Source organism: Vombatus ursinus, unplaced genomic scaffold (assembly GCF_900497805.2).
Source record: "Vombatus ursinus unplaced genomic scaffold, bare-nosed wombat genome assembly UNPS02014789.1, whole genome shotgun sequence".
In the NCBI taxonomy this organism is placed as follows: Eukaryota; Metazoa; Chordata; class Mammalia; order Diprotodontia; family Vombatidae; genus Vombatus; species Vombatus ursinus.
In genome coordinates, this window is record NW_020954567.1 from 11,336,408 (window position 1) to 11,364,302 (window position 27,895).

Here is a 27,895-nt window from a genome sequence, read left to right on the forward strand (position 1 = left end):
GACGGAAGAGAGGGACTCTATGACATTTCGTTTTGAGCAGAGAGGCCATTCCAGGCCTGGAGAAGAGCCAGAGCAGATCTATGGAGACAGCAAGTAGAATGTCTTGTAAGAAACAGAGAGGCCAGTTTGGCTGTGTAATAGAGTGAGATGGGGGAATAATATCCAATGAGGCTGAGAATTTTAGGTTTGGGTGCAGCTGCAAACAGAGTCTTATAGATGAAAGTGACACAATCAGATCTATGCCCAAGGAGAATCGCTGACTATACAAAGAGATGTGAGGGAGTCAAACCAATTAGGTTTGATTTGAATAGAAATAGAAATGATTCTGAGGAGAGGGGATGAGGGCCTGACCTACGGAGGAAATTTTGTGAGTACAAAGAAGGGGTTGGACATAAGAGATGTTATGGAGGTAGAAACAGCAAGATTTAGTAATTGATTGGATGTGTAGAATGAGAGAGAGTGAAGAGTTGATAGTAATTCTGAGATTACAAGGGTGGGAGACTGGATGAATGATATTGCTTTCAACAGAAAAAGGAAATTTGGAAAAGGGGTGAGTTTTGGGGAAAATATCAGTTCTCTTGTCTCCCCTTCTTTTTCTCTCTTCTTCTCTTTTTCCTCTTACCAGTCCTCTCCCTCACAGAAATTAATACTCTCTTAACTTGCCTTACAGATAATTTCATCCTTCTCAAGGGAAATTTTCAGGGGCAGCTAGGTGGCGCAGTGGATAGAGCACTGGCCCTGAAGTCAGGAGGACCTGAGTTCAAATCCAACCTCAGAACAAACACTTGACACTTACCAGCTGTGTGACCCTGGGCAAGTCACTTAACCCCAATTGCCTTTAAAAAAAAGGGGAGGGGGAATTCTGTTCTGAATTTAATTCTTGCTAAAGTAGGTAGCTTTTTTCTACACTGAAAGTGATGGGAACCTTGAATCACTACTTCATCTTAGAGTTTATAATGGAAGAGAGAGAAAAACTTGGCATAGTGTGATTTTCACCCTAGATTTTGGAAGTGTATATTTCAAAGGGTTGAAAAGAAAGGTGGTTAGGGTCTCCCACACCTCTATAGGTTGCGGTCCTTACTCTCCTGTACTTTTTCTCTGATTCCTCCTCTCTGAATACCTTCATTTCTTCTCTTCCTTCCCCTTTTTGATTCCCTTTTATGTATTGTCTAGCCCGTTAAAATGTAAGATCCTTGAAGGCAGAGAAAGAAAAGCAACTGCCTTTCTTTCTGCTTATATTTTTCTCAGCACTTAGCATAATGTCTGGCATATAAAGAGTGCTGGAAAAATGCTTATTTCCCTGTTGACTTGCTCACTCTTGGCTTAACACTTTGCTATGAAATTCAGCCTGAGAGAGAAGAAATCTCTCAAAGATAAAATTTTGAAGATTCAGAAACAATTCCTATAGGAAGGAACAAGGGAAGTTGTTTAAAAGAGCCTGATGTGGATACTCAGGACACTCACTAATCAACAGAGATTTTTTTAAAAAATGAACAGAAGATAAAAGCAAGAACAGGTGGCACTGGGTGAACATAGAAGTATGGCTTGATTCTATAAGAAGATTGTCAAGAAAGATAAAACTCAGAATGAGCTGGAGCTAATGAGCAAAGTTAAGAACAAAAACCCAAAGGTTTGGGGAATGGGTAGCTATATTGGAGAAAAGAGGAACCTTAACAGAGGGTGCTGCTGCTGCCCAGTGTGCTTGGACTGATGGAAACTGATCCAAAGAGAAGATAGAGCTGCTTAGTTTTTATTTTGCTTCTGTTTTCTCTGCCAAGGAAGATGATGTTTAGGCAGGAAAGGATGAAAAAATGTGCCTAATACAGAATTGATGGCCAAAATAAGTATGAAAATAGTAAGATAAAAACCTAGATTTCCTTGATAAGTTCGAATCACCTCACACAGATGAACTACATTTTGGATACTTGATAGAACCCAATGTAGTGGGAGAGGCCAGAAAATTGAAGAAGGGAAAATGTCCTGGTTTTCAAAAAAGGGAAGAGATGAGAATCTGCAAAATATTTGGAGATTTTACTTCAATGTCTGGAAAAATTCTAGAACCTATTATAGCACCTGCGGCACCCCCTCTTGTGTGTGCCCTTCTTTCAAAAGTTATCCTGGTTCTAGGTGTTCTGTGGTTTTACCTCCACATAAAGCCATAGCTCACAAACTCCCAGTGATAAGTTTCTTTTTACTAGTCATCCAAAGAATGCCTTCAGTTTAAAGCAAAAGCATTTAATGAAACAAGATAGAGAGCAAAGTAGCACACAGAAACCTGGGCCTCACTCTCATAAATATACCTAACATTACTAAGTAGAGTAGATGTATGTAGGGATCACAAATGGGCACACATATAGGTGAAGAAAGTTACCAGTATACTTGCATGGACTGATAGACACATAGGAAACAGTTGTGACCAGCACACGCTTATGGAGAAGAAATTCCATACAACAGGGCTACTGGTGTCTTTTGGTGATGTCATAATACTAGTCTGCAAAGCCTACTCCCCACTTGGTGCTAACTTGCTGATGCCCTCCAATATACTTCAGGTCTCAGACACCCCTCTCCAAATATCTTGTTTCTGCATTATTCTTGCTGCTGCCACCTACTAGGCCTCAGCCTTACTTTTCAACTGACTACCTCTTTCTTCCTCATAAGAAGATGTGGCTCTGCTGTCTCTTGTTTTCACTGATAGACCAAAGGCTGAACTTCAGCCATCATAGAAAAGTGGGCCCTCACATATACCATGTCATCAAACTAAGAAAAAAGCACAGCTGTTTTCTTTCTACAAAGAAATAGAAAGATCTGTCAGCTCCCAGAGTCATAAACCTAGAGGCCAAACATTTTTATATCACATATTAACAAGCTAGCTAATTAGAGCCCACATCTAATTAAGCCCACTTAATGTACCTTTTGGATTTCATTTCTTACTGTTAGTAGACTCAAAGACCTAGTCTGAAGCCTGTATCTGATGTAGGGTTAGAAAGTTCCTTTTAACTACAGTGGATTCATAACTGCATTCCCTCCTCAAACCCAACAAAAGACAAAGGACTTTCTGGTTGAAGGCATTGCCATTTGCCTCATCCTTCCCGTAGAAGTCCAAAACAAAAAGCCTAGGCAGAACTGAAACTGTTTGCAAGGCATCACGGGCTACTTCAAATCCTTTGTTCCAGATCCCTGCCATCAGTTCAGATGTGGCCAGTGACAAAGCTACTGACTTTGAGCCAGCCTAAAATGTCATTAAAAGGATGGGTAACGTGTAATGCACACCTTAAAAAAGGAAGCGGTGACCACCAATAGTCAGCACGTCAGCCAGATTGCTGAGAACAGGTCATGCCTGACTAAACTTATTTCCTTCTTCAATGGGGTTACTAAATTGGTGGAGTAGGATAATACTGTAGATATTGTTTACCTAGATTTTAGCAAAATATGTGACAAATTCTCTCATCCTATTCTTATGGAGAAGATGGAAAGTGCTGGGCGAGGTGACAATACAATTCAGTGGAGTCAAAGCGGTTCAACGGGTGGAGCCAAAGAATAGCTATTAATGGTTTGAGGTCAACTTGGAAAGAAGTTTCTGTGGAATGTCCCAAAAATTGTTGGCTTTGTGCTATTTCACATTCTTTAAATTACATGAATTAAGGGTTATATGGCATGGTCACATTTACAGGTGACACAAAGCTGAAAAGGATACCTAACCTTTGTAATTCTTGAGTCATTTCAGTCATGTCTGACCCTCTATGACCCCATTTGGGATTTTCTTGGCAAAGATACTGGAGCGGTTTGCCATTTCCTTCTCCAGCTCACTTTACAAATGAGGAAACTGAGGCAAACGTGCCTACGGTCACACAGCTAATAAGTATCTGAGGTCGGAGTTGAACTCAAGTCCTCCTGACTCCAGGGCTAGAGAGCTATCCACAGCACCTAGCTGCCCTATAGCTAATCCATTTGGTGACAAAAACTAGGGTTAATAAGATCTTGATAGGCTAAATCATTAGACTCAATCTAATAAGATGAAAATAGGATTAATGTTATCTTGCTTGCGTTTAAAAAAAAATCACCCTCACAGGTAAAAGGAAGGCATGTTTAGACAGCTGTTTGTCTGAAAGAAAAAAAAACATCTCTGGGGGCTTCAGAGTACTACAAATTCATTAATAGTGGAATGTGCCCTCCAAGAAACCCAATGTGCTCTTCAGCTGCATTAAAGGCATCAGAATTTCTAGGAATAAGGTGGTGATAATCCCACTGTACTCTGCCCTCGTCAAACCACATACGTCAGTACTGTGTTCGTTTCTGGATGTCCCACTATAGGGAGACATTGAAAAGCTGGAAAGTATCCCCAGGATGGCCAACAGGAGAGTAAAGAGCCTTGTGTTCAGGCCATATGGGTCTATGTAGAAAAAAAAGTTAAAATCTAGGCCCTATGTGTTAGGAGCTATTATGACTGTATTACTGTCAGAGTCTTGACAGAATTATGATTTTCCATTTTTATGGTGTTTGTCTTTTGAAGAATTATAGCCCCACACTTTACTTAGAGGTATAGCATAGTGTTATTGAAAAAGTCTTGGAATTTCCGTCAGAAAACCTGGCTTTGATGCTCAGTTCTATAAGTAAACCAGCTCTTTAGCTATGGGCAATTCATTGAAACTCTCTGGGTTTAAGTTTCTTAACCTGTAAATTGAGAATAGTATTTCTTGTACCAAATAACACTTGTAGTTGTTGTGAGTGTAGTTATCTATCTGGGGCCTCTCACCTAAGTAGCTCTTCACAATAGCAGATTGGGTCCCTAAAGGCTGACTGATGACTACTCCCAGGAGTAACCCTGAAAGGCTGTCAGTCATTTAACATTGATTAAGTGCCTACCCTATGCCAGGCACTATGATATATGCTGGGTACACAAAGGGAAAGAGATATGGTAAAAGATAGTCCTTGTCATCAAGGAGTTCACAAGCCCCCACCAATGTATATTTCCCATTAATATCAGTTAGCCAAACTTCAATTAGCTTTTTAAAAAAAAAAAAAGGCATTTACTAAGGTGGGATAGTAAAGGAAAAAAATTTAAGTTAACATGTTCGCTCACCCAAAGTCATCCAAGAGTCAAAGTACTGATCCACGTAGGACTGGGGGATGTAGTAGGGGTATCACCTTAAAGTGCCAAGGTAGTAATAAGGCACATAGTAGAGACCACACGTGGCTAAGGGATAGCCCACAGTTCTGGTTACAGGAAGTTCTTTGATCCATTTTGAGAGCCTTCATGCAACTCTCCTTAGGTGGAGCCGTCTGCTGAGTTCTGAGGGAAAGTGTGTAGAGCTAGCCATGAGCCAGCATCTCGCCCCACCGCAGGGGTTCACATTCTCTGAAGCTGCTGCCTTCTTCATGTGGCTATCTGTGTATATACAACTGTGTCTGTGTTTGTCTGTTCATGTTTGTCTTTACTGTCTTCAGTGTATATTTCTCTGCTTCTAGATGACTTATCTTGTACTGATCTAGTGTCTCTAATGGAATTAGTGATTTTCTCTCAGGAACTTGGCTCCAATTTTTGAACTGGAATTCTCCAAACTGGAGATTTCCAGCCCTAAACTAGTCTTCTTATCTTAACTAAATACTGGACTATCTGACACTTTTATATGTAGACCCTAAGGTATATCTGATTCTTTCAGCTAGTCACAAGATGTTTCCTGTGTGGCTTCATCTGCTTTCATCCAATAGTTAAAGCACCATAATCCTTTTAAATTGATCAAGAATTTGTTTCTGCCTAGTTTATATTTTTGATTGACTGATTAAATCAAACAAAAAGTATTTTGTCTTTCTGTGATTAATTACGGGTAAGAGTGGAACCCTACACATACATGAGAAAATCATTTTGTAAATATTTGTTGTTATTCAGTTGTTTTTCATGTCTGACTCTTCATGACTCCATTTGGGGTTTTCTTAGCAAAGATACTGGGGTAGTTTGCCCTCTAGCTCATTTTATAGATGAGAAAACTCAGGCAAACAGGGTTAAGTGACTTGCCCAGGATCACACAGCTTTAAACTCAGATTTAAGCAGGAAGATGAGTCTTCCTGACTCCGAGACTGGTACTCTTGTCCCTTGTGCAATTGGGCTGCCCCTGTAAATCTTTATGGGATCATATAAATTTGAGCTATCATTATTTAAATATGCCTCAAAGAATCCTGGAATTTACCCAAATACTATTAATAATGAAAGGAGTCAAGGCAAAAGAAGAATGCAAATTATACATCCAGTCAACCAGTCATTCAATGAATAAACACTTACTAAAGGCCAGGTGCTGAGAATAAAAGACAAAATGAAACATTTTTGCCCTCAAGGAACTTACAGTCTATCAGGGAAGAAAACATACCCATAAATCAGTAAGTACAAACTATATACCATCTAACATATGTGACATTTCAAATGATTATGAAAGTTATTGGCTATTCATGATGTTCCATCCCCTCCACTGTTAAAATAGAAAGCCCTTAAAGATATGGCTTTTCCATCAAGGATTTACAAAGCAGACTCTTTCGAAGATGCCCATTCAAAGAGTTAAATTCCCTTGAGATCTAAGATCTTAAGCTCTGATGACTGTGCAAAGAGAAAAACTCAATTGCAAAATGAATTTTATAAGCAATTTTATAATTACAATGATGGGATTTTCATTGTTGCAAATTGTTGGTAAAAGCATTGAAAACTATTCAGAAAAAGTCAGCAATGCAGAGACCATATCTATTGTATTTTTCAAAAGGAGATTGGTTCCTGCAATATTATCCACATTTTGTAAACATTGCCAATGAACCTGCACATAAAAGGTTAAATGTTTGCAGACTTCTTCTTTGCCTCAAAGATCAGAGACAAATTACTATTTTTATTTTACATTCCCTTGATGAGGATAATGATAAACATGTGTCACTTCTCTGCTTAGCCAGCAAAGAATCTTATTGCAATCCTGTAATTTAAACAAAGGAAAAAACACACAGTTATTTACAGTATACACACAAGCAAAAGAAAGCGATAACGAATTTGGTTAGATGTGGGGGGGGGGGTGGAAGAGTGTAGAGAAAAGGAGCATGTGCTGTCTGCAATTACTTTGTTAAAAGAAAAATTCCGTAGATGTACAATTTTTTTTCCATTCATCTTAAGCATTTTAGAAGGGAGAAATTACTGCTTGCTTCTTCCTAAAACCAGAAGAAAAAAAAAATCCAAAGTTCCCTCCGAATTCTGTGCCTCTCCACCATGTGCAGGGCATTAAAAGGATGATTAAACTCTGCATGTGACTGTGTCTACTAGTGTTACAGAATGTAAAACAGAACCTCAAGTTGAATTTCACCCGTTACTTTGGTAAATACCCCCTCTGAGTTTTTAGGTAATACGTTAAAGTATTAAAATGGTGTTCTCTCTCTGTTCTACAGCGATCTAAAGCGTTACAACCTTATAAAATTGATCAGTTGCATTGAGTTTCAAAACTGGCCATTAGTCCAAATTATCCATAAGCCCAGAAACTTTTGCATGTTCAAAAACCAAAAGCAAAGCTAAATGAAACTGATGTAACGAGACAGGGAAAATCAGGAAATATACCACAGAGGAAAATACCAGCCAGGAACAGAGTAGCTCACGCAGCACTCTATGTTTCACCCTTAGAGATTTTACAACTCTTATTTCTCTGCTTTGCTCTCTGGGCTCCATTACACTCTTAATGGCAACAATGAAAATGAAAAATAAGAGTTAAAAATTATTCGACTGGATGAGCCAGAGAAATCACATACTGAAACTTAATAGGACAATTTGATTTCCATTAGACAGCCTTGTCAGTGTTTCATTGTAGAGTGACTTTCATGTTGCTTTTTCCATACTAAGTACTAGATCACTGTTTGCTTAACAAATTAAAAGAAGAAATTAATTTAGGGCTGTCATTTATAATTCAAATACACAAAGTTGTAAACATATTTTAGGTCAGAAAACATAGTTACACACACTATTCTACAGAATCACATTTTACATAAAAGATATGCTAGAAAAAAATGATATATAAATCAAATATTTACAAACTAGTTATATTTCCTCATTGAAAGGCATATTTTCACAAACATTTTATTTTCATTTTTTACAGATTGTCCACTGATAGTAGCTCTTAGCACTTTAATGTGAGGTTTCTGTGCCTTCTAGTTTCTGTCAAGCACTCACTTAAAAAAAACATTTCAAACAAAGTAGGAAAGTCCCATATTTGGACAAAAACAAGACACACTTTTATCATATGTATAATCAGTCTCCACTTTGTTTTAAATCATGGTCTTATATTTTGAATTTTTAAGTGACCCATAACTGCATATAACTCAAGTTCCAGAGTATTTGAAGGCAGACACTTTTGCTTATTATTCCCAGAAATAGTTGCATTCTGGATAAATATCTGATTTTAAAATTATTTCTACACCATGAAACTCAGTGAGCAGATTTGGAAACTTGGCCAATTTTGATACAAACAATATTGACCTTTCCTGCCTCCCTTTCTCCTCTGTGCTGCCTTTTTTGCTACCTCTTGTACCCCATATCCTATTCTCTGGCCTTAATTCTGACCTACCTTCTACCTCTCGTCTGCCCCCCTCCCCCCAAAAAATAATAAAAACAAAGATGAGATTCCTGTTCAGGCAAGGAATCTCCTAGGAGACTTGGTTTATCATTTTTTTTTTACCAATGACCAAAGAAGTCATTTTCTAGGAAAATTCCAAGTTGTAGGGAAAACAGCTGTCAAGAAAAAAATCCCTTCTCTTCCCTATGATAGCATACGAGACCACAACATATTTCTCTGGAGCAGCCCCATCATTATTCCCCTAAGGAATCTGTAGATGTATGGTGACTCTGGGAATCAGCAAGTGATTGTAATGACAACCACTCAAAATACTGCCAAAACACTGAGATTCTTCTCTTATCCTCTGATAATCTCTGTGCTGTTTTCTAGCTCTATGGCTTTCCTACCTACAGGATAAATAATTTGTAATGACTTGAGAATTGTCATTTATAAATACAATTAAACAATATACTTAGCATAGTGCCTTGCACATAGTAGATGTTCAATTAATATTTGCTACTGGATTAAAATCGAAATAGATCAGAGTGTACATTTCCAAAGATCTCTATTTTGTGTCAGTATTGAAGAGAGTAAATTATTATTTTCCTTATTTTTATATTCATATTTAAAATTAGCCATACTATTATAGTAACATACTGGTATTCTGGGGCTTAGATAATTCAACTGAATTTATATGTGGAATCTTTGTTCTGATTTCAATGCTAAGCCAATAGGTTAACACCAAATGACAAAGATGACATACTAATACAATCTGTTACCTATAAATCAAAATTAATGAACTCAGATTTCTTGATATAGAAAACAGATACTTCTCTACTCTCCTTTGCAGAGATAATTTATTTATTTTGTCTTATTCAACGAACAAGTTGGCAGGTGAATTTGTAATATGTTTGCAATGAAACTAGTGTTTGGTAGTGGTGGCAGAACCCTGAAAAAACACAGTAATCATAAATCACAGAAAGCAAATGTTGGGGTCAATTGTACCCTGTACCTCCCATTGTTCATCTATTCCAGCCCTGAGGAATCAGATTTGAGCCAGGTTTAGTCTGAAAAGCATGATCTAAGCTAGAAAAGACCTAAGAATTCCAGCACAACCTCATTTCTAATCTAGAGAATCCCTGGGATGGGTTAGTTCTAGTCTCTCCCCAAAAGTTCAGAACTCCATTAGAAGAGAAGCTGTTGGGGTGTCATGGCAATCAGTTATTCAAGCATTTACTAAACACTGTGCCAGGCACTGTGTAAAGCACCAGAAATACAAATACAATGAATGAAACACCCTCTAATGGCAAGAGGCTCATATTCTAATATAAATGCAAGTATGTGTGTGTATATATATATATATATATACATGACTATATGCAGAATAATTACAAAGATAAGTCATATATATATGCAAAATAATTAAATACAAAGTAATTTTGGAACAGTCTGGAAAAGTTTCATGCAAAATATGGTACTTGAGCTGCATGTTGAAGGAACAAAGGAATTCTAACAGGTAAAGGTAAGCTGGTAAAGAAGTAGTGCATCCCAATCATGGTGAACATCCAGTACAAAAGGCATGGAAACAGTAAATGGAGAATCTTAGATGAGAAATAGGGAGAAGGCCAGTTTGTCTGGACTGCCAAGTATAAGAAGAGGAGAAATGGCCAATAAGGCTGGAGCCAGGTTAGAAGAGGCTTACTTTAAAGGCCAAGGAAAGAAGTTGAGGTTGTATCCTATAGTCAGCAGGGAGCCACTGGAGATGCTTGAGTAGGCAACTGATGTGATCAGGTCAGCACTGATGGAAAATCTTTGGCAGCAATGCAGAGGATGGGCTGGCGTGGTGGGAGACTTGAAGCAAGAACACCAGGTAGGAGACTCTTTAAATAAGCTTGTCCAAAGGTGGTAAGGGCCTAAACAAGGTGGTGGCTATGTAAATAGAGAGAATTTCTCCAATATGAGAAATACTATGGAAGTTGAAGTGGCAAGATTTGGAAATTGACTGGAAATGAGGGTGAGAGAGAACAAGGAGGAGAGAATAGCATGTTATGAATCTGGTAGACAGGAAGAATGGTGGTGCTTTCAACAGAAGAGGGAAGTTAGAAGAGGTATGAGTTTGGGGAAAGATAATGAGTCCTATTTTTGACATGCTGAATTAGAGGTATCTCTAGGACATCGATTTAAAAATGTCCAGTGGCCAATTAACGATGCCAGACTGACTCTCAGGGAGAAACTGGGGCTAGATGTGTGTGAGTCATCTTAATAGAGATATATTTAAATCTATGAGAGCTGATTCAGTCACCAAAAGAGATAGCATAGATGAATAAGAAAAGGAAAGAAAAGGACAAAGTCTTGGGGAATACCTGCAGTTAGAAAGTATAATTTGGATGGTAAAAAAGCAAAGGAGACTGAAAAGGAGTGGTTAGGTTAGTCAGTCAACAAGCTTTTGCTAAGACATAAGGATACAAAGAAAGACAGTAGCAGTCTTTGCCCTCAGGAAGCTCACATTCTAATGAGACAACATGTAAATAAGTAGGTATGTACAAGATATATACAATGTAGATTGAAAGATATTTCAGAGGGGAAGGTGCTAGTATCAGAGAAGGGAAAGGAAAGTTTTCCCACAGAAGGTGATGTTTCAGCTGAGACCTTGAGGAAGCCAAGGACTCTAAAAGACAGTGGTTAGAAGAGAATGTATTTCAGGCATGGTGCAAAGCCAGTACAATAGCACAGAGACAGAGATGGCAAATAAAATGTTGTATCCAAGGGGCAGTAAGCAACCAAATGCAGCTGAATCATAGGGTGCATAAAGGAGAGTCAAGTATAAGGATATTGGAAAGGTGGGAAAGGTCAGGTTATGAAGACTTTTAACTGTCAAACACAAGACTTTGTATTTGATTCTGTAGGTAATAGAGAGCCACTGACATTTATTGGGTGGAGGTGGAGTATCACTTGGTCAGACCTATACTACCTTTAGGAAAATCACTTTGACAGCTGAATGGAGGATGGATTGGAAAGGGAAGAGACCTAAGCTGGGTGACCCATTAGAAGACTACTGCCATTATCTAGCCTAGACATGGTGAGGACCCGAACTAGATAGTGGCAGTGAGTAAAGAGAAGGGTTCATATAGGAGAGAGACTATGATGTTAGAAACAATATTTGGTTACTAGTAATTAGAGAAATTCACGTTAAAGCAACCTCACGTGCATGCTCAACACATTAGCTTAGATGATAAAAAAGGAAAATGGCAATTGTTGAATTGGCAATGGGAGAACAGGAATACTGCTAGTGGACCTATGGATTGGTCCAGTGATTCTGGAGAGCAGTTTGAACCTATGCTTCCAAAGTAAACTGGGCATACCCTTTGATCCAACAATACCACTAACAGGACTATACTCCATAGAGATCAAAGAAAGAGGGAAAGGGGCCTGTATGTCCCAAAATATTGATAGTGGCTCTCTTTGTTGAAGCAAAGAACTGAAAACTGAGGAGGCACCTGTCAATTAGGGAATAGCCCAACAAATTATGTTATATGAATGTAGTGTAATACTATTCTGCCATAAGATATGACAAAAGGGATTATTTCAAAGAAATCTGGGAAGGCTTGTGTGAACTGATGCTGTGAAGTGAGTAGAACCGAGAGAACAATTTATGCAATAACAGCATTGCAATAACAAACAACTTTGAAAGACTTAACCATGACCAACAATGATTTAACAGGACTTATAATGAAGAATGCTACCTACTTCTTGACAGAAGGGGGATAGACTCAAAATGTGGAATGAGACATACATTTTTGGCAAGTGACAGTTTGGAAATTTGCTGACTACACATATATGTTACAATGTTGTTGCTTTTTCCTTTTCCCAAGAGAAGAAGGTGGGAGAGAAAGAAAATAAATGTTCATTGAAAAAATAAATTAATTAAATGTTTAAGAAAGAAACAAGATGTGACTATGGATTGAATATGTGGCATGAGGAAAACCAGGCAGTAATTTTGAGTCTGAAGTTAAAGAAGCTGGGTTCGAATTCCAGTTCTGTTGCTCATTACCTAAATGACTCTGGGCAAGTCACTTTATTTCTCTGGGCCACAGGTTTGGTCTTGGTCTTGGTTTTGGTTTTGGTTTTGGTTTTTAACCTGCAAAACTAAAAGAATTACAATAAATGATCTCTAACTTTGCTTCCTAATCTAAAATTCTAAATTATGTTATCTAAATTTAGATGAACAATCCAACTTCTATGATTCCAAGTCCAGTACTCTTGGCACTACATTACCTTGCTTCTGACCTTACAAGGGCCCACTTACGGCAGATTGACCTGGTGTGAAATAATACAAAGTGTGTTGCCACTCAGTGGTAAAAATGCTAAAGACACTGGACATGATGAAATTGGTTATTTGATGTTGTTGAGGTTCCCCTCCCCCACACTGGAACTAAGGGGATACTGTTAAAACCAGTTTTGTCTTTATTTCTGTTTAGGCTGACAATGATGAGAGTGGTCAAGCAGAAAACTTTTCCATGGACCCACAATTAGAGAGACAAGTGGAAACCATTCGCAACCTTGTAGACTCCTACATGTCTATAACCAACAAGTGTATCCGAGACCTGATTCCCAAAACAATAATGCACCTTATGATCAACAACGTAAGTGATCATAAATGGCTTCATCTTTTACTTTCTTATCCATCATTGGTTATTTATATTGTATTTAATATTGTACGGTGGCTTTTTGAAAATTTCTGTCTTCTTGAGAGAATGCCTCTTCTACTAAACTCTTATTTCAACTTCTTATCCTGGTAAGGAGGTAACTTCGGACTCTCTAGCACTGTTGTAATGGAATACAAGCTTTTGCACATCCTACGAAAATGGAAAAGGCAGCTTGGTGGCACAGTGCATAGAGTGCCAGGCCTAGAGTCAGGGAGACTCATCTTCCTTAGTTCAAATCTGGCCTCAGACGCTTACTAACTGTGTGACCTTGGGCAAATCAACTCTGTTTGCTGTAAAACGAGCAGGAGAAGGAAACTTGACTTTGTCAAGTAAACCCCAAATGGGGTCATGAAGACTCAGACACGACTGAAATGACAACAACAACAAAACCAAAAAGAAGAGCTTCAGGAATGCACCAGCGACAAATTAAATGCCCGTCATCGGAGGCCCAGCATAACAGAGGCTTATCAGCAGGCTGACCATAGAATGCGAAATGTCGCAGCCACAGCAATCCTCCAAGACCATCCGCCTAGTCAAAGCAAGGTTATAATCTACATTTGTAGAGGACAGACCCACACCCAAAAAAAGTCATAGAACCTTGAAATCTATGCAACACGTTGCCAATATTATATTTCAAGGAAAGGCACTGTTATGATCACAAACGTACAAATCAACGGTGTCTCGCATGACTCGAATATGATATATACTATGATATAGCATAGTGTAGTATAGCATGCAGTATAGAACACTGTGATACGGTATCGTATTATATAGATCAGCAGTCTGCATGCAGTTTGCAATGAGCAGGGAGAAGTCTACAATGGGTAGAATGCTTTCCTTTTCCTGTATGTGTATGACCATCACAATGCTGTATGTATATCATGCAATCTGATTTTGCCCCTCGACCACTCACCGAGCAGTGCCACAAAGGAGTGAGAAGAGGCAGGAGGACCTGAATGAGGGCAGTGGCTTGGAAGTGGGGAAAGGGGGCATATATATAAGAGAAGCAGGTAAAAATTAGGAGTCAAGTAGGTCGCCTCATTCAGGTCCTCCTGCCTCTTCTCACTCCTCAACTTCCATATTATCATATGATCACATTATCCTTCTAGTCATTAAACTTCAATGGCTTTCTATTACTCCAAGGATTAAATATAACCTCTACTTTTTGGCATTTAAGTCTGTTCAAAATCTGACCTTTTCCCTATCTTTTCAGTGGCTTTACTTTCCTCTGTGTCTATAGTCCAGCAATAGGGGCCTACTAGCTGTCCCTTACACATTATTATACGCCCTCTTCCATCCCAATACATTTGCACTGTCTGTCCTCTATGTCTGGAATGCTCTTTCTCCTTCCTCCCTTAACCTCCAGCTATTAGACTCTGTGATTTCATTCCAGACTCAGCTAGAGTTCTTCTGGGTCCTTCACTGGGATGGCTACCTAGACTATAGAAAGGATATGTTTAAGCGAGCTTTCATAAAGTTCAGAATTTGGTGAGCAGTTCCCTTGGAAAGTTTAAATAAAAAATCCTGCCACTCACATCTCCATATGGAATTGTTTAAGAAGTTTAAAGTCCAAAAATGCCTGCCTTTCCTCTGACATACTCTAAGGCTTTTGTCCATTGAAACGCAGCAGCTGTTGCATTACTAAAACATACCAGGTAACAACAACCCAAAGAAAACAGCATGTTTACAACCAGAAGTCATCCTACACTGGAAACAATCAAATCATCAAATAGTTGTGTTCATTAATGTTTAAGGGGAGAAAGAAAAGGATGCTCCATCAGTGCAGGCATATGTCTCGGTCTCTTCCCTTTTAGATAATATTCCTTTAAAAAAAAAAGTACTTGAGAAAGCTGCAACAGCAGAGTGTCCAGCTTAGATCCTGGTCCTAAATGGCAACATAGCATGGACCATTCTATGGTTCCATGGCACATGGTTGCAAGGCACAGCTTGTGCTTGATTCCACTAGTGTTTCATCCATTCTGAGCCTCATGACAACATTTTGAAGTTGGGCAGGAAGGCATTGCAAATATTATTTTCTCTGTTTTACAGATAAGGAAACTGTGGCTCACAGAAGTTACAATTTTCTCACAATCATTTGACTAATAATTTGGTAAAACTAGGACTGTGGAATTATAGAACAATACTGCGCATCACAATGCAGAAGTGCAATGAAACAGGAAAGAATAATACATGTTTCAAATATGATAATAACAACAATAGCATTTATATAACACTTTGTTTGTGAAGCGCTTTGCCTATATTCATTTGTATTACTGTTACTCTAACTGTTAAAATAGAATTTCTGAGTAGAAGTGCCTTAGGTTCTGACCCAGAAGTGGAGAACTGCAGCCTCGAGGCCACATGAGGCCCTCTAGGTCCTCGGGTGCAGCCTTTTGACTGAGTCCAAGTTTTACAGAACAAATCCTTTTATTGTTCTGTGAAATTTCGATTCAGTCGAAGGGCCGCACTTGAGGACCTAGAGGGCCACATATGGCCTCGAGGCCACAGGCTCCCCACCTCTGGTCTGAACAGATCTCAGCTCCCTTCAAACTAATGAACGCGTGCTTAAGTTGCATCAGACACTGTACTAAGTGCTGGAGATAAAAAAAAAAAAAAGAAAAAGAAAAAAAGTCTTACTCTCATGGAACTTACATTCTGATGAGGAAAATAAAGTATTTCCGAAGTGGTCCACCCAGAGTCTATAGAAGGTAGAATTAAAGTGGGGAGACACTCTCTGCTGGAGGCATGGGGAAAGTCCTCCTTCAGGAAGTGGTGTTTGAGCTGAGTCTGGAATGAAATCATGGAGTCTAATAGCTGGAGGTTAAGGGAGGAAGGAGAAAGAGCATTCCAGACATAGAGGACAGACAGTGCAAATGTATTGGGTTGGAAGAGGGCGTATAATAATGTGTAAGGGACAGCTAGTAGGCCCCTATTGCTGGACTATAGACACAGAGGAAAGTAAAGCTACTGAAAAGATAGGGAAAAGGTCAGATTTTTGAACAGACTTAAATGCCAAAAAGTAGAGGTTATATTTAATCCTTGGAGTAATAGAAAGCCATTGAAGTTTAATGACTAGAAGGATAATGTGATCATATGATAATATGGAAGTTGAGGAGTTGAGAAGAGGCAGGAGGACCTGAATGAGGGCAGTGGCTTGGAAGTGGGGAAAGGGGGACGTATATATAAGAGGAGCAGGTAAAAATTAGGAGTCAAGTAGGTCACCAAGATTACAAACCTGTATGCCTAGAACAACTGTTGCTCTCCCTGACAGTAAAAGGGAGGTTTTGAAGAGGAGTACATTTGTTTAAAAGGTATTGTAGTATGGGACTGGATCTCAGGAGAGAAAAGAGGACTGATTGTGTAGATTTGAGAATCATCTACATGAAGACAATAATTGAACTCCTGGGAGCCGATGTGAATACCAAGTGAGAGAGTATGGAGAGAAAAGAGGAGAAAGTCCAGGACAAAACCTTGGAACAGCCTCAGTAACTGAATGAAGCATGGGTGGAGAAGCAAAGAAGACTAGGAAGGCACTATCAAATAGGTAGGATAAGAACCGACAGAGAGCAGACACCAAAACACCCAGAGAGAGGGCATCCAGGAGGAAAATGGTCAATGGTATCGAATGTTGTGTAGACAGCCAGAAGGATGAGCAGAGAGAGAGAGTCATTAGATTTGACAAGTAGGAGATCATTTGTAATTTGGGGGAGAGCAGGTTCAGTTGAATGATGAGGTTAGAAACCAGACTGTAAAGTTTAGAAGAGATTGAAAAAGAGGTGAGGGTGTGGAAGATAGATAGATGGCTTCTTCAAGTTTAGATAAGAAGGAAAGAAGAGATATGAGAGTTTTTTAAGGATGGGGGAGACTTCAGCATGTTTATCAGCAGCAGGGAAGGAATGAGTAGATAGGGAGAGATGAGAGAGAGAGAGAGACAGAAACAGAGACAGAGAGACACAGAGAGAGAAGGAGGAGGAGGGGAGGAGATGGGGAGGGAGAAACAATAATAGTGGGGACAGTGTGCTAGGAAAAGTTGGGAGGGAATGGGATCAAATGAAAGAAGAGGGAACCTAGAGCACTGTGGGGGAGCTGGATAGGGAGTTCAGAATATTCTGAGAGTCCCAGTAAGACCCTTAAGATTTCTTTTCTTCAGTTAATTTTTGTCCTTTCTTTTCCAAGTTATTGACTCTCTCTTGCATACCTCTCATTTCTTTTCCCAATTTTTCTTCTACCTCTCTTATTTGACTTTTAAAATCCTCCTTGAGCCCTTGCAAGAAGGCTTTTTGGGCTTCAGACCAGTTCATATTCCCTTTTGAGGTTTCAGATGTGGGTTTGTAGACAATGTTGTCCTCTTCAGAATTTCTGCCTTCATCTTCACTGTCCCCCATAATAAGAATCTATGGTACCTTTCCTTTTGCTCATGATGTTTGCTTATTTCCTGGCCTTTAAAAAGATTGAGCTCTCCCCCTGGGGAGCAGGGTGCACTGACCCAAGCTTCTTGTGTTGGGAACCTAGGGCCTGGTCACTGACTTTGTGTGCTGGGGCCTCCAATTCTGGCAGTTGGAGGCTGTAGGGTTCTGGCAGCTTACCTGGTGTTGGGCTAGAATCAGCAACACTGGAACTCTAGGGGTAGGATTGGGTAGTCTGGCCCCTGGAGGTTGCCTGGTAACCTGGGTCTTTCCTTTCACTTTCTTTGGCTCCTCATAGATGGATTTTTCACTGCTGTGGGATGTTTCTACGCCTGGGGCTTTCTCCCTTGGAGCTGCCCTTCCCAGAGTTTTGCTGAGGCACTGGGAGACTTGGCTATCATGGCACACCATGGCACGTGGTGGTTTTCTGAGTCGATTTCCACTGGTTCTCCTGCCCATACTGAGGCACTCAGGGGTCCTGGTGTTGGTGCTTGCCTGTTCCACCACCTGAGGTTCAGGATCTCCCCCTGGTATACTGAGGTGGGGCTTTCTGCTAGCTTGCTGGGATGCCTCCTGTTCTGTACTGTTCCCCCTCCCTCAGGGCAAGAGGGGCCTTTCCTGTTAATCCCTCAAGCTACCTGGGCTACTGGACTGCTGCACCCGTCTTTCTGCTGGTTGAGCTGTTCCAGGGTTTTTCCTGGGGTGATATTTTCTGGGCTTTCAGAGGTTAATAAGGGACAGTGAGAGCAATTGACTTCTTACTCCGCCATCGTGGCTCCCAAAGCCATTAAGAATTATAAAATACTAAGTATGCTACCAAAAAAAAACCAAGCAAAATAAAGCCATTCAATTAAATTACCGTGTGTGTGCACACACACACACACACACACACACACACACATTTCAGCAGAGAAACCCTGCTGTGCTACCTCCTTAAAAATCTGGAAACAAACTGATACTAAGGAAATGCTCTCCTATGTAACTATGTATAATATGAAAAAGATTTGAATTTCTTTCCATATTTGTGGGGCTTTTAAAAGTGGTTCAGGTAATGCAGGCTAAATATGTTTTAGAAAGGAACAGGTTATAGTCCTTGACAGAAAAGGCTTAGGGGTGTGGAAGAGGAAAATATACTGAACCCCTTTAAACATCTCACATTCCTTTATTTTCCCATTCTAATACTCAAGCATAATTATTTTACTTTACATTACACATTTAATTCAATTTGACTCTACCTTCCAGAAAAGCGGGGGCGGGGGAGAAGTGGGGAGCCTACAACATAAACAATATTGAATAACAGAATCGTACATTTTAGTTGAGTGTTCATGCTCATAGACATAAACACTATTCAAGAATTTACTGAGGTGCTGAGGACCCCAGGAAAAGAGGTTCCCCTACTCTGCCAGGTCCTACCTCAAGGGACTAGAGTTTTAGTTGGCGCAATGAGGGAAAGGCAGAAGGGACCAGGATGAAGACTATTTTCTGAAGTGTTAGTTGGAGAACGAAAATGTTAACTTAACACCACCGAATGACATGTATACGTAAACACACACACACACACACACACATACACACATACACATATATGCCATTTGAAAAGTTGCAAAGCTTTGGTTTTCTTTCTTTTAAACTGTATTTAACTAAGAGACACTAGTAAAAAATAAACCTTTTTTAAGGACTGGTGGCCCTAGCTATGAAAAATGTCTTATTCATCTATTTAAGAATTTTACCATCTACCAAAATGCAGTATGGGATTTGGGAAACATATGGTTATGTGGACACCTGCAAACTTATCCCCATATGAATGTGTTTGTAGAGGGGAAGGAGAGCATTCCTACAGCCAAACTCATCATATTTCCCCTCATACCGGCTTCCTTATTATTCTCAGTGGTATCATCATTTTCCTAGTCATCCAAGCTTAACAACCTTCAAGTCACTCTTCACTCTTTCTTCCTTCTTGTCCCTCCCACTCAATCAGTCACTAAGCTCTGTTGACTCTTCTTATGTAGTGTCTCTCATATCCATCCTTTCCTTTCTATTTCCTCGTCTACCCCCCGCCCCAGTCCAGGCCTTTACTGCCTCATTCCTAGACTATTTCAATAGCCTCCTAAATGACCCCCCTTCCTTCACTCTTGATACACCCTATATGACACCAACAAATTAATCTTTGTTAAAATACCCCTCTTATCATGTCACTCTGCTGCTCCTTCTTTGGACAGAAAATCCTTCTTTGATTTCCCCTTACTTCTAGGATAATGTCCAAATGCTTTAGCATTCAAGGCCTTCACCTAACAACTCATTCTGATTTTCCACTTCTCCCCCACTTTGACCAGACTAAACATACATGTGCATCCCCTCTTTTCTTAGTCATTTTCCCATCCTTTAAACTCTACTGCCTTATTCTTTTTTTAGCCACCTTACCAGGATCTAGGGCAGCTAGGTTGTGAAGTGGATAGAGTGCCAGGCCTGGAGTCAGGAAAAACTTGAGTTCAAATCCAGCCTCAGATACTTACCAGCTATGTGACCCTGGACAAGTCACTTAACCTCTGTTTGCTTCCACTTCCTCAATTGTAAAATGTAAATAATAATAGCACCTACCTCATAGATTCGTTATGAGGCTCAAATGAGAGTATTTTTGAAGTGCTTACATGGCACACAGTAGGTACTATATAAGTGCTGTTGTTGATAACATTCCCTTTCTTTAAGGATCAAGTTAAATTTTACCTCTTCCATTAGGCCTTCTTTACCTAAGTGGAAGTGACCACTATCTAAGGGTATTGGTCCCTCTAGTAGTCTTCTTGTCTATCAGACTTTCACCATACCTCCCCACAAAATTCACCTACCCTTGCTCTACCCTCAGTCCTTATTCATTATTGGTTCAGTTTTCAGTATCCTGTTGGTCAGGTCTAATCAGCATTCTCTCTCTTAAATCAAAAAACTATTAGAGGTTAGAAATTGGATCTGTTTAATTTTTTTGATAAAACATATAGCATAGTCCCCATGTAGTTCAGACAAATATTTTCAATTGATGCTATCCCAAGACAGGTAACATTGTAACTTGGTATCTGGATGATATTACAATACTTTTTTATAAATGTCTAGGAAAGGTTTCTTGGTCAAAATACTGCTTTTTGCCACAAGTTAGGCAATAGTGCTTCAAAAAGCATTGTGGGGTTGCTTTAGCTATCAACAGGCACTAATAGAGTGATGGCAAATTTTTGGCTTTCCCTAAATTCACTCAAGATTATTTTTTATTGTCACCAACCATCAGAAAGAATTAAAACTGTTACTGGCAACAGTACTGAAGACAAAAATGGGTAATAAAGAAAGCAAAGATAAACAAACATGCCGTCTTAGAGTGGACATTAGTGGGTTTTGTCCACTTGCCCTGGATATCTCTAAAATGTTTGGACTATGCACTCACTCATTTTCTTTTGTTTTCTTCTGGTGACATGACAGGTCAAAGATTTCATAAATTCAGAGCTCCTAGCACAGTTATATTCCTCAGAGGACCAAAACACTTTGATGGAAGAGTCTGCCGAGCAGGCTCAGCGCCGTGACGAGATGCTTCGAATGTACCAAGCCCTTAAGGAAGCCCTCGTAATTATTGGTGATATCAACAGTGCCACTGTGTCTACTCCTGCACCTCCTCCTGTGGATGACTCCTGGCTACAGCATTCTCGTAGGTGAGGCAGTAGTCTTTGCTTTCCCTAAGGTCTTGAAAACCTGAATCCCAGGTTATTTTTAAACACCAACTGCTGAAATGTCCAAGGTGTCACGCTGCATTCCCAAGAAACAATACCTACTATTCTTGCTGTTATAAGTAGTTGCTCTATTTCATCAAAGCACTCGCTAAATTTTAACTTACTTATCTTTGTGGGCCAAATAAAGGGAAGTCTATGCTTCAATTTCAATGGTCACTGTTTCCCATTTCTCTTTTTGTTTATTCCTCAATACTTTAGCAGCCTTGATTTGAAGCAAATTTGTTATACTTTGAAAAGATAGTATTTTATCTATGCCTTTTGTTTTTATGGAATAATATTTAGTATATTTATAGAGGACCATAAGGTTTGCAAAGTACTTTACATCTGTTAAGTCATTTGTTCCTCATAACTACCCTATGAAGCAAGTATTTTTGTTGTCCGCATTAGACAGATGAAGAAACTGAGATGACTGTGAACAAGTCGAATGACTTGTTCACAGTCACACAATTAGTAAGTATATGAGGAGGATCCAAACTCAGGTCTTCCTGACTCCTAGTCCAGCACTCTATTCATTGCATCACCTTTCGTATCAGGTCATTTCCAGATATGACATCACCCACCAAATAGTTAGGCAAAACCAACAGATACAGCTACCATATCTGAAAGCCTATGTGACATTTTTACAACCACAGTTCTCTATCTGTCCAAAGAAAGGAAAGAGATGTATTTCCTTATCCCTGGTGTGAGACCAAGATTGATTATTATAATTTATCAGTATTCAGTTTTATTTTCATATTCTTTTCATTTACCTTGCAGTTGTGTCCTTTTTTTTTTCAGGATTCTTTTTACTTCACTCTGTATTACTTCATTCAAGTCTTCTCATGCTTCTCTAAATTGCTCACATTCATTACTGCTTATGGTACTATAATATTCCATTACATTAATCTACCACAATTTATTTAATCATTTCCTAATCCACATTAATTTCATTTTTGTTACCACAAAACTCAGACTTTTAATACTTCTAAAGAATTTCAATATGTACCTTAACTCTGAGCCAATGTGCCATCCTGAAATAGAATGAAACCCAATACAAATTTCTAAATAGACTATCAATGAATTTCAGCATAATTTAGTACATCAGTCAGATTTTTAGTGATATATGTATTTGTACTGAGGAACGCTTAAAGTTCATAGCACCATTAAAACCATTAATAATAATTAGGAATAATAACGCTCCTAAATGTTAAAGGAAACAACAGGTTATCAACTTTTCTTAATTTCATTTGTTCTTCTGGGCTAATTCAATCAATTAACCAAAAAGCACTTCTTAAAGCATTTACTGCCTGCCAATACTTAAATTTATAAGCTTGGTATATATGAGATAACACAAGTGCACCCCCTGCCTTCAAGGAATGTCCATTCTAACGGGGGAGACAACATGTAAATAAAGAGATACATATAAGAAACATACAGAGTAGACAGAAGGTAGCCTTAGAGATGAAAGCACTAGCAACTGGGGGATAAGGAAAGGGCCTCCTGAAGGAAATGACACTTGAGTTTCAAGAAGGCAAGGATACTAAAAAAATTAATTAAAAAATAAAAAATAAATTTTTGAAAAAGGAGGCAGGGATACTAAGAGATGCAGGTTAGGAGGAAGAGCATTCCAGTCATAAGAGGGCAGCCAGTGCAAAGTCTGGGAGATGGGAAATGGAGCATTGTGTAGGAGGAACAGCAAGTAGGAAAATATGGCTGAACTGTAGAGTAGGAAAAATGGAGTAATGAATAGAAAAAGAAATGGAATGTGGGGAGTTAACAGTTAGTTAAGAAGATCATGTCTGAGGAGTAGCTAGGTGGCACAGCGGATAGAGCACCAGCCCTGGAATCAGGAGGACCTGAGTTCAAATCCAGCCTCAGACACTTGACACTTATTAGCTGTGTGACCCTGGGCAAGTCACTTAACCCCATTGCCTAGCAAAAACAAAATAAAACAAGAAGATCATGTCTGAAAGAATATTTGGATTTTTAGATGATGACTAAAAATATAGCAGTGACAAACTCCTGGTCAGGCGTGGAATAATTGCTGGCAAAATAATAATAATAATAATAATAAATTTCCCTGGAGTCTTGCAAATCTAATAAAAAAACCCTTTAAATTCAAAGGGAAGGAGAAGAGAAAACTGCCTCTGCCTATACCAAACTAGAAATCATAGAGTAGCTGCAATGCTACAAGAATATTAGTAAAGATACCCAGAAGTTATGGGAGATGAAAGAAAAGCAGTGATTCAGTCAGGCAATCGATCTGTTAACAAGAATCTATCCAGCACTCCCAGGTACCAGGCACTGCACTAAGGACAAAAACAATCCCAGCCCTCAAGGAGCTCACATTTAGTCATGTAATATGTAGTATGTTATCTGTTTCATGCATATAAGTCTTATCTCCTCGAAGAGGTGATAAACCCAGTAAGGATAGGGAGCTCATATTCCAATGGGGGAAATGACAGTTAAATACCTGTGTAATATGTGATATATACTAAGTGGAAGATAGTCTCAGGAAGAAGGCTTTATCAGGTAGAGGAGAGGATATAGGGAAGAAAAGAAAGTTTTCCTGAAAAAGATAGGATTTGAGCTATTTTGAAGGAAGCCAGGAAGGTAAGTCAAGGCAACAACCATTTAGTAAACACCTACTCTATGCCAGACACTGTGCTGAAGAGCTTAAGTGAAGGAAAGTGAGGAGGAAGAGCCCTCCAGACATGGGGGACTGCCAGTCAAAAGACATGGAGTGATAAATATGGATATCTCTGTCCTCAGATATCTGTACACAAATATGCAGCTTAAGGGTTATAAGCAAATTTGATTTCATAGGCATTGCAAAAATTTGTGGGATGAGACCCAGACCTGAAAGAGTGGGGAATACCTTATTTAAAAGGAAAAGTATAGGTTAAAAATTAAGGAAAGTGCCAAATGGCATTACATATGAATGGTTAGTGTAAGGCATAAGATATGTTAATGTGAGGAAATCCAAGAATAAATGGGGACACATGGTAGAGAAGACCTGGTTGAAGAGCAGCAGAGGGAGAAACAGACATGATATTGTTATCCCACTATACCAGAGAACAGCTGAATGAGAAAGAGCAAACACATGAAACTGTCATTTCACAGTTGACAGACCTGGCAATGAGGCATGATAGAGAGGTAATAGGGGATTTCAGATATCCAGACATTTGCTAGAGCTCTCTCCATCCTGAACAGAGCAACTATGAATTTTGTAACTTGCCTTAAGAATGATTTCACCATTCTCTACTCCAGATTAATGCACCCAATTCCTTCAACTGATCCTCATATGATACAGCCTCAGGACTCTTAACCTCTCTGATTTCCCTCCATGAAATGCCATATAACTTATCAATATTCTTTGTAGACCCTGATGCCAAGAATTGAAAAAAAATCAATTAATAAACATTTATCAAGGGCCTACTATATGCCAGACACTGTGCTAAATGCTGGGGATACAAAAAAAGAGGCTAAAGGCAATCCTTGCCCTCAAGAAGCTTACAATTTAATGGGAGAAAGAACATGCAAACAAATATATACAGAACAAGCTATGTACAGGTTAACAGAGGGAAGGCACTAGAATTAGGAGGGATTGTGAAAGGCTTCCTGGAGGTAAGGTTTTAGTTGAGACTTAAAGGAAGCCAAGGAGGCCAGTTGGAGTGGAGGAGGGAAAGTTCTAGGCATGGGAGACAGCCAGAGAAAATGCCTGAAGTCAAGAGATGGAGGGTCATGTTCATGGAACAGCCAGGATGTCACTGGATCAAAAAGTACATAGTAGGAAGGAAAGTATAAGAAGACTGGAAAGGTAAGAGAGGTCTAGGTTGTGAAGGGCTTTGAATGTCAAATAGAGCATTTTATATTTGATCCTGGAGGCAAGAGGAAGCCACGAGAGTTTATTGCAGGATGGTGATCAGGGAGAAGGGAGGTGACATGATTGAATCTGAGCTTTAGGAAAATCACCTGGGTGGCTGAATGGAGGATGGATTAGAGTGGGGAAAGACTTGAGGCTGGCAGATGTACCAGTAGGCTATTACAATAATTCAGATATGGGGTGATGAGGGCCTGCACTAGAGTGGCAACAGTGTCAGAGGAAAGAAGGAGGAGCGTTTGAGAGATGCTTTAAAGGTAAAATTGACAGGCATTGGCAACAGATTGGATGGGGAAGGGAGGTCAGAGTGAGTGAGGAATCCTGGATGACTCCTGGATTGTGAGCCAGGGGTATTGGGAGGATGGTGTTACCCTATAGCATACTAGGGAAGGGAAGAGGGGGAGAAATTTTAGGGAGAAAGATTAAGAGGAAAGTTCCATTTTGGACACATTGAGTTTCAGATGTCTACTGGACATCCAAAATGAGATGTCTGAAAGGCAGGTGGAGATGCAAGACTGGAGGTCAGCAAAGCTCCAGATGAGGTGTGATAAGAGCAGAATGCAAGACAACTATCACTTGCCTCTTCCTGTAAGCCATACCATCCTTAATGTAGCCCAAGATTGCAGCACCTTGTTTGGCTGTGACAGCATACTGCTGACCCATATGGAGTATGCAGTCCATTAAAAGGCTCAGATTGTTTTCAGAACAACAGTTGTCTAAGTAGACTCATGTCACTTTGTACTTGGCAACCTAATTTTTGTACACAGGTATGAGACTTTACATTTATCCCTATTGAATTTCCTATTGTTAAATCCATTCCAATACTGTAGCCTGCCAAAATACTTTTAGATACAGAATCTGCCTCCCCTCAATGTGCCAGCTCTCTCTCCCAACTTTGTGTCAGCTGCCAATTTGATGCCTGGTGATGTGACAGATAAAAATATTAAGCCACAAAGGACCAAGCACAGATCTCTGGGGTCCTCCACTGGGGACATTCTATCACTTTGACATGGAATCACTAACAACCAGTTCTGAATCCATCTGATCAGATTATTGTCCATCCCATATCTCTCCATCTTCTCCATGGAAATGGGATGAGATCCTTTATCAAGAACCTTACTAAAATCGAGATGATCTATAGCCACTGTATTCCCCTCATCTCCAAGTTTATTAATCCTATTAAGAAATGAAGCGAAATGTGTTTGGCATGATCTGTTCTTGAGAAGACCAAAGTTGGCCCATCGTAAGCACTATGTCATTATGTGGTTGTTCACTCGCCTTTTCTGTCATGATCTATTTTAGTATTCTTCCCAGAATCAAAGTTAAGCTCACAGGCCTACGATATACAGATTGTTTCTTCCCATTTTTTTTGAAAATCAGACAATCTGCCCTTCTCCCGCTTTGTGGTTTCTCAGTCACACTGGCCAGTCTCTCAGGAGTTGGAGACGCAGAGTCCATCTGGGCCGGGGGACTTGAATTCATCAAAGTCAGCTGAGTCTGTTCTTTTACTATCTCCATGCTTGATTTGGGCATCAGCTCCATTAGTTATTTTGGTTCTCCCATCTCTCAGACAAAGGCCCTCCTCCTGGGCAGAAAAAAAGAGAAGCAAAATAAGAGTTGAGCAGCTCTGTCTTCTCTCTGCTGTCAGTTTCTTTTCCCATCCACCCTATCCACCACAGTCTCATCCTTGCTCTAAGCATCTTCTTTCTCCTGGCATGGCCAGTGTGACTAGTAATTGTTGCTGCCAGCTGGCAACAGGTGCATTTTTAGGGTGGAAAGCACCAGGAGAAGAATGAAGTGGTCACTCGTTCCTCTTCCCACCTTAGGAACGTGGGCAAGACAGATTCTTTCCAGATTATAACTCTTAACTCCCACTGGGCATCTCAGGAGAGACTCTGCCTTGATCTGTTTCTCTATATCTCTCTTTATATCTGAGACTACAGCTTCACTGAGATACTTGTGCTATAACTAAGCCACCTGAATCCAGCTCACCAATGAAGCCTAGAGGGCTTCATTACAGGGTTTAATTATCTCTGCTATTTAGGAGTTAAAAGAATTATTTTTCAACTAAAAATCATAAAATTCCATCCTAGTTTTCTTAGCCCCCAGCTAGAGAAAAAAGACTCTAGTGTTCTTAATAGAGGTTTAAACCTTTGACCGCCTCAGTCCTGTGTATAGCCAACTAGTTACTGGTGTTCTCCATTTCAGTCTCCCTCCCCCCTACCACATGAAGTTCATTAAAGACATGAGTCACATATCACCTACGACTGGTGTTAGTTTATAGGTGACAAAATCAGGAAATAAAAGCAGTTTAAAGAAACAAAGAAAATGATGCAAAAAGTGCCTGTCACATATAGGAAGGGAGTTAAACTTCACTTCCCTTGCACTGATTCCAAAGAGAGACCACCATCAGTCACATCAGCCTATACTGGCCATCCCCATCAAAGTTCATTGTTCCAAAAAGTGGGCCATTGGAGCCAAACTTGTAACACTCAGACTCTGAAGTCTGAATTAATATATTGCCCACCAAATACCTGTTTCGCTCCCTCTCCTCTCCCTCCTCTCTCTCTCTCTCTCTCTCTCTCTCTCTCTC

At 39.6% G+C, this 27,895-nt stretch overlaps 1 protein-coding gene and 1 long non-coding RNA gene across 8 annotated transcripts in view; one reads left to right on the forward strand and one right to left on the reverse strand.

The window, feature by feature from the left end:
* DNM3 (dynamin 3) overlaps positions 1-27,895 on the forward strand; it is a 689,813-nt gene that overhangs the window by 540,669 nt on the left and 121,249 nt on the right. For all 7 annotated transcript variants that reach the window (XM_027868462.1, XM_027868461.1, XM_027868465.1 and 4 more), the window contains 2 exons: positions 13,043-13,207; positions 21,136-21,362. In XM_027868462.1, coding sequence (XP_027724263.1) covers positions 13,043-13,207; positions 21,136-21,362 — 392 coding nt within the window. The remainder of the gene's footprint in view (positions 1-13,042; positions 13,208-21,135; positions 21,363-27,895) is intronic.
* LOC114047611 overlaps positions 25,532-27,895 on the reverse strand; it is an 8,288-nt gene continuing 5,924 nt past the window's right edge. Inside the window, exon 3 of the long non-coding RNA XR_003569638.1 lies at positions 25,532-26,887. This is a non-coding gene — a long non-coding RNA (uncharacterized LOC114047611). The remainder of the gene's footprint in view (positions 26,888-27,895) is intronic.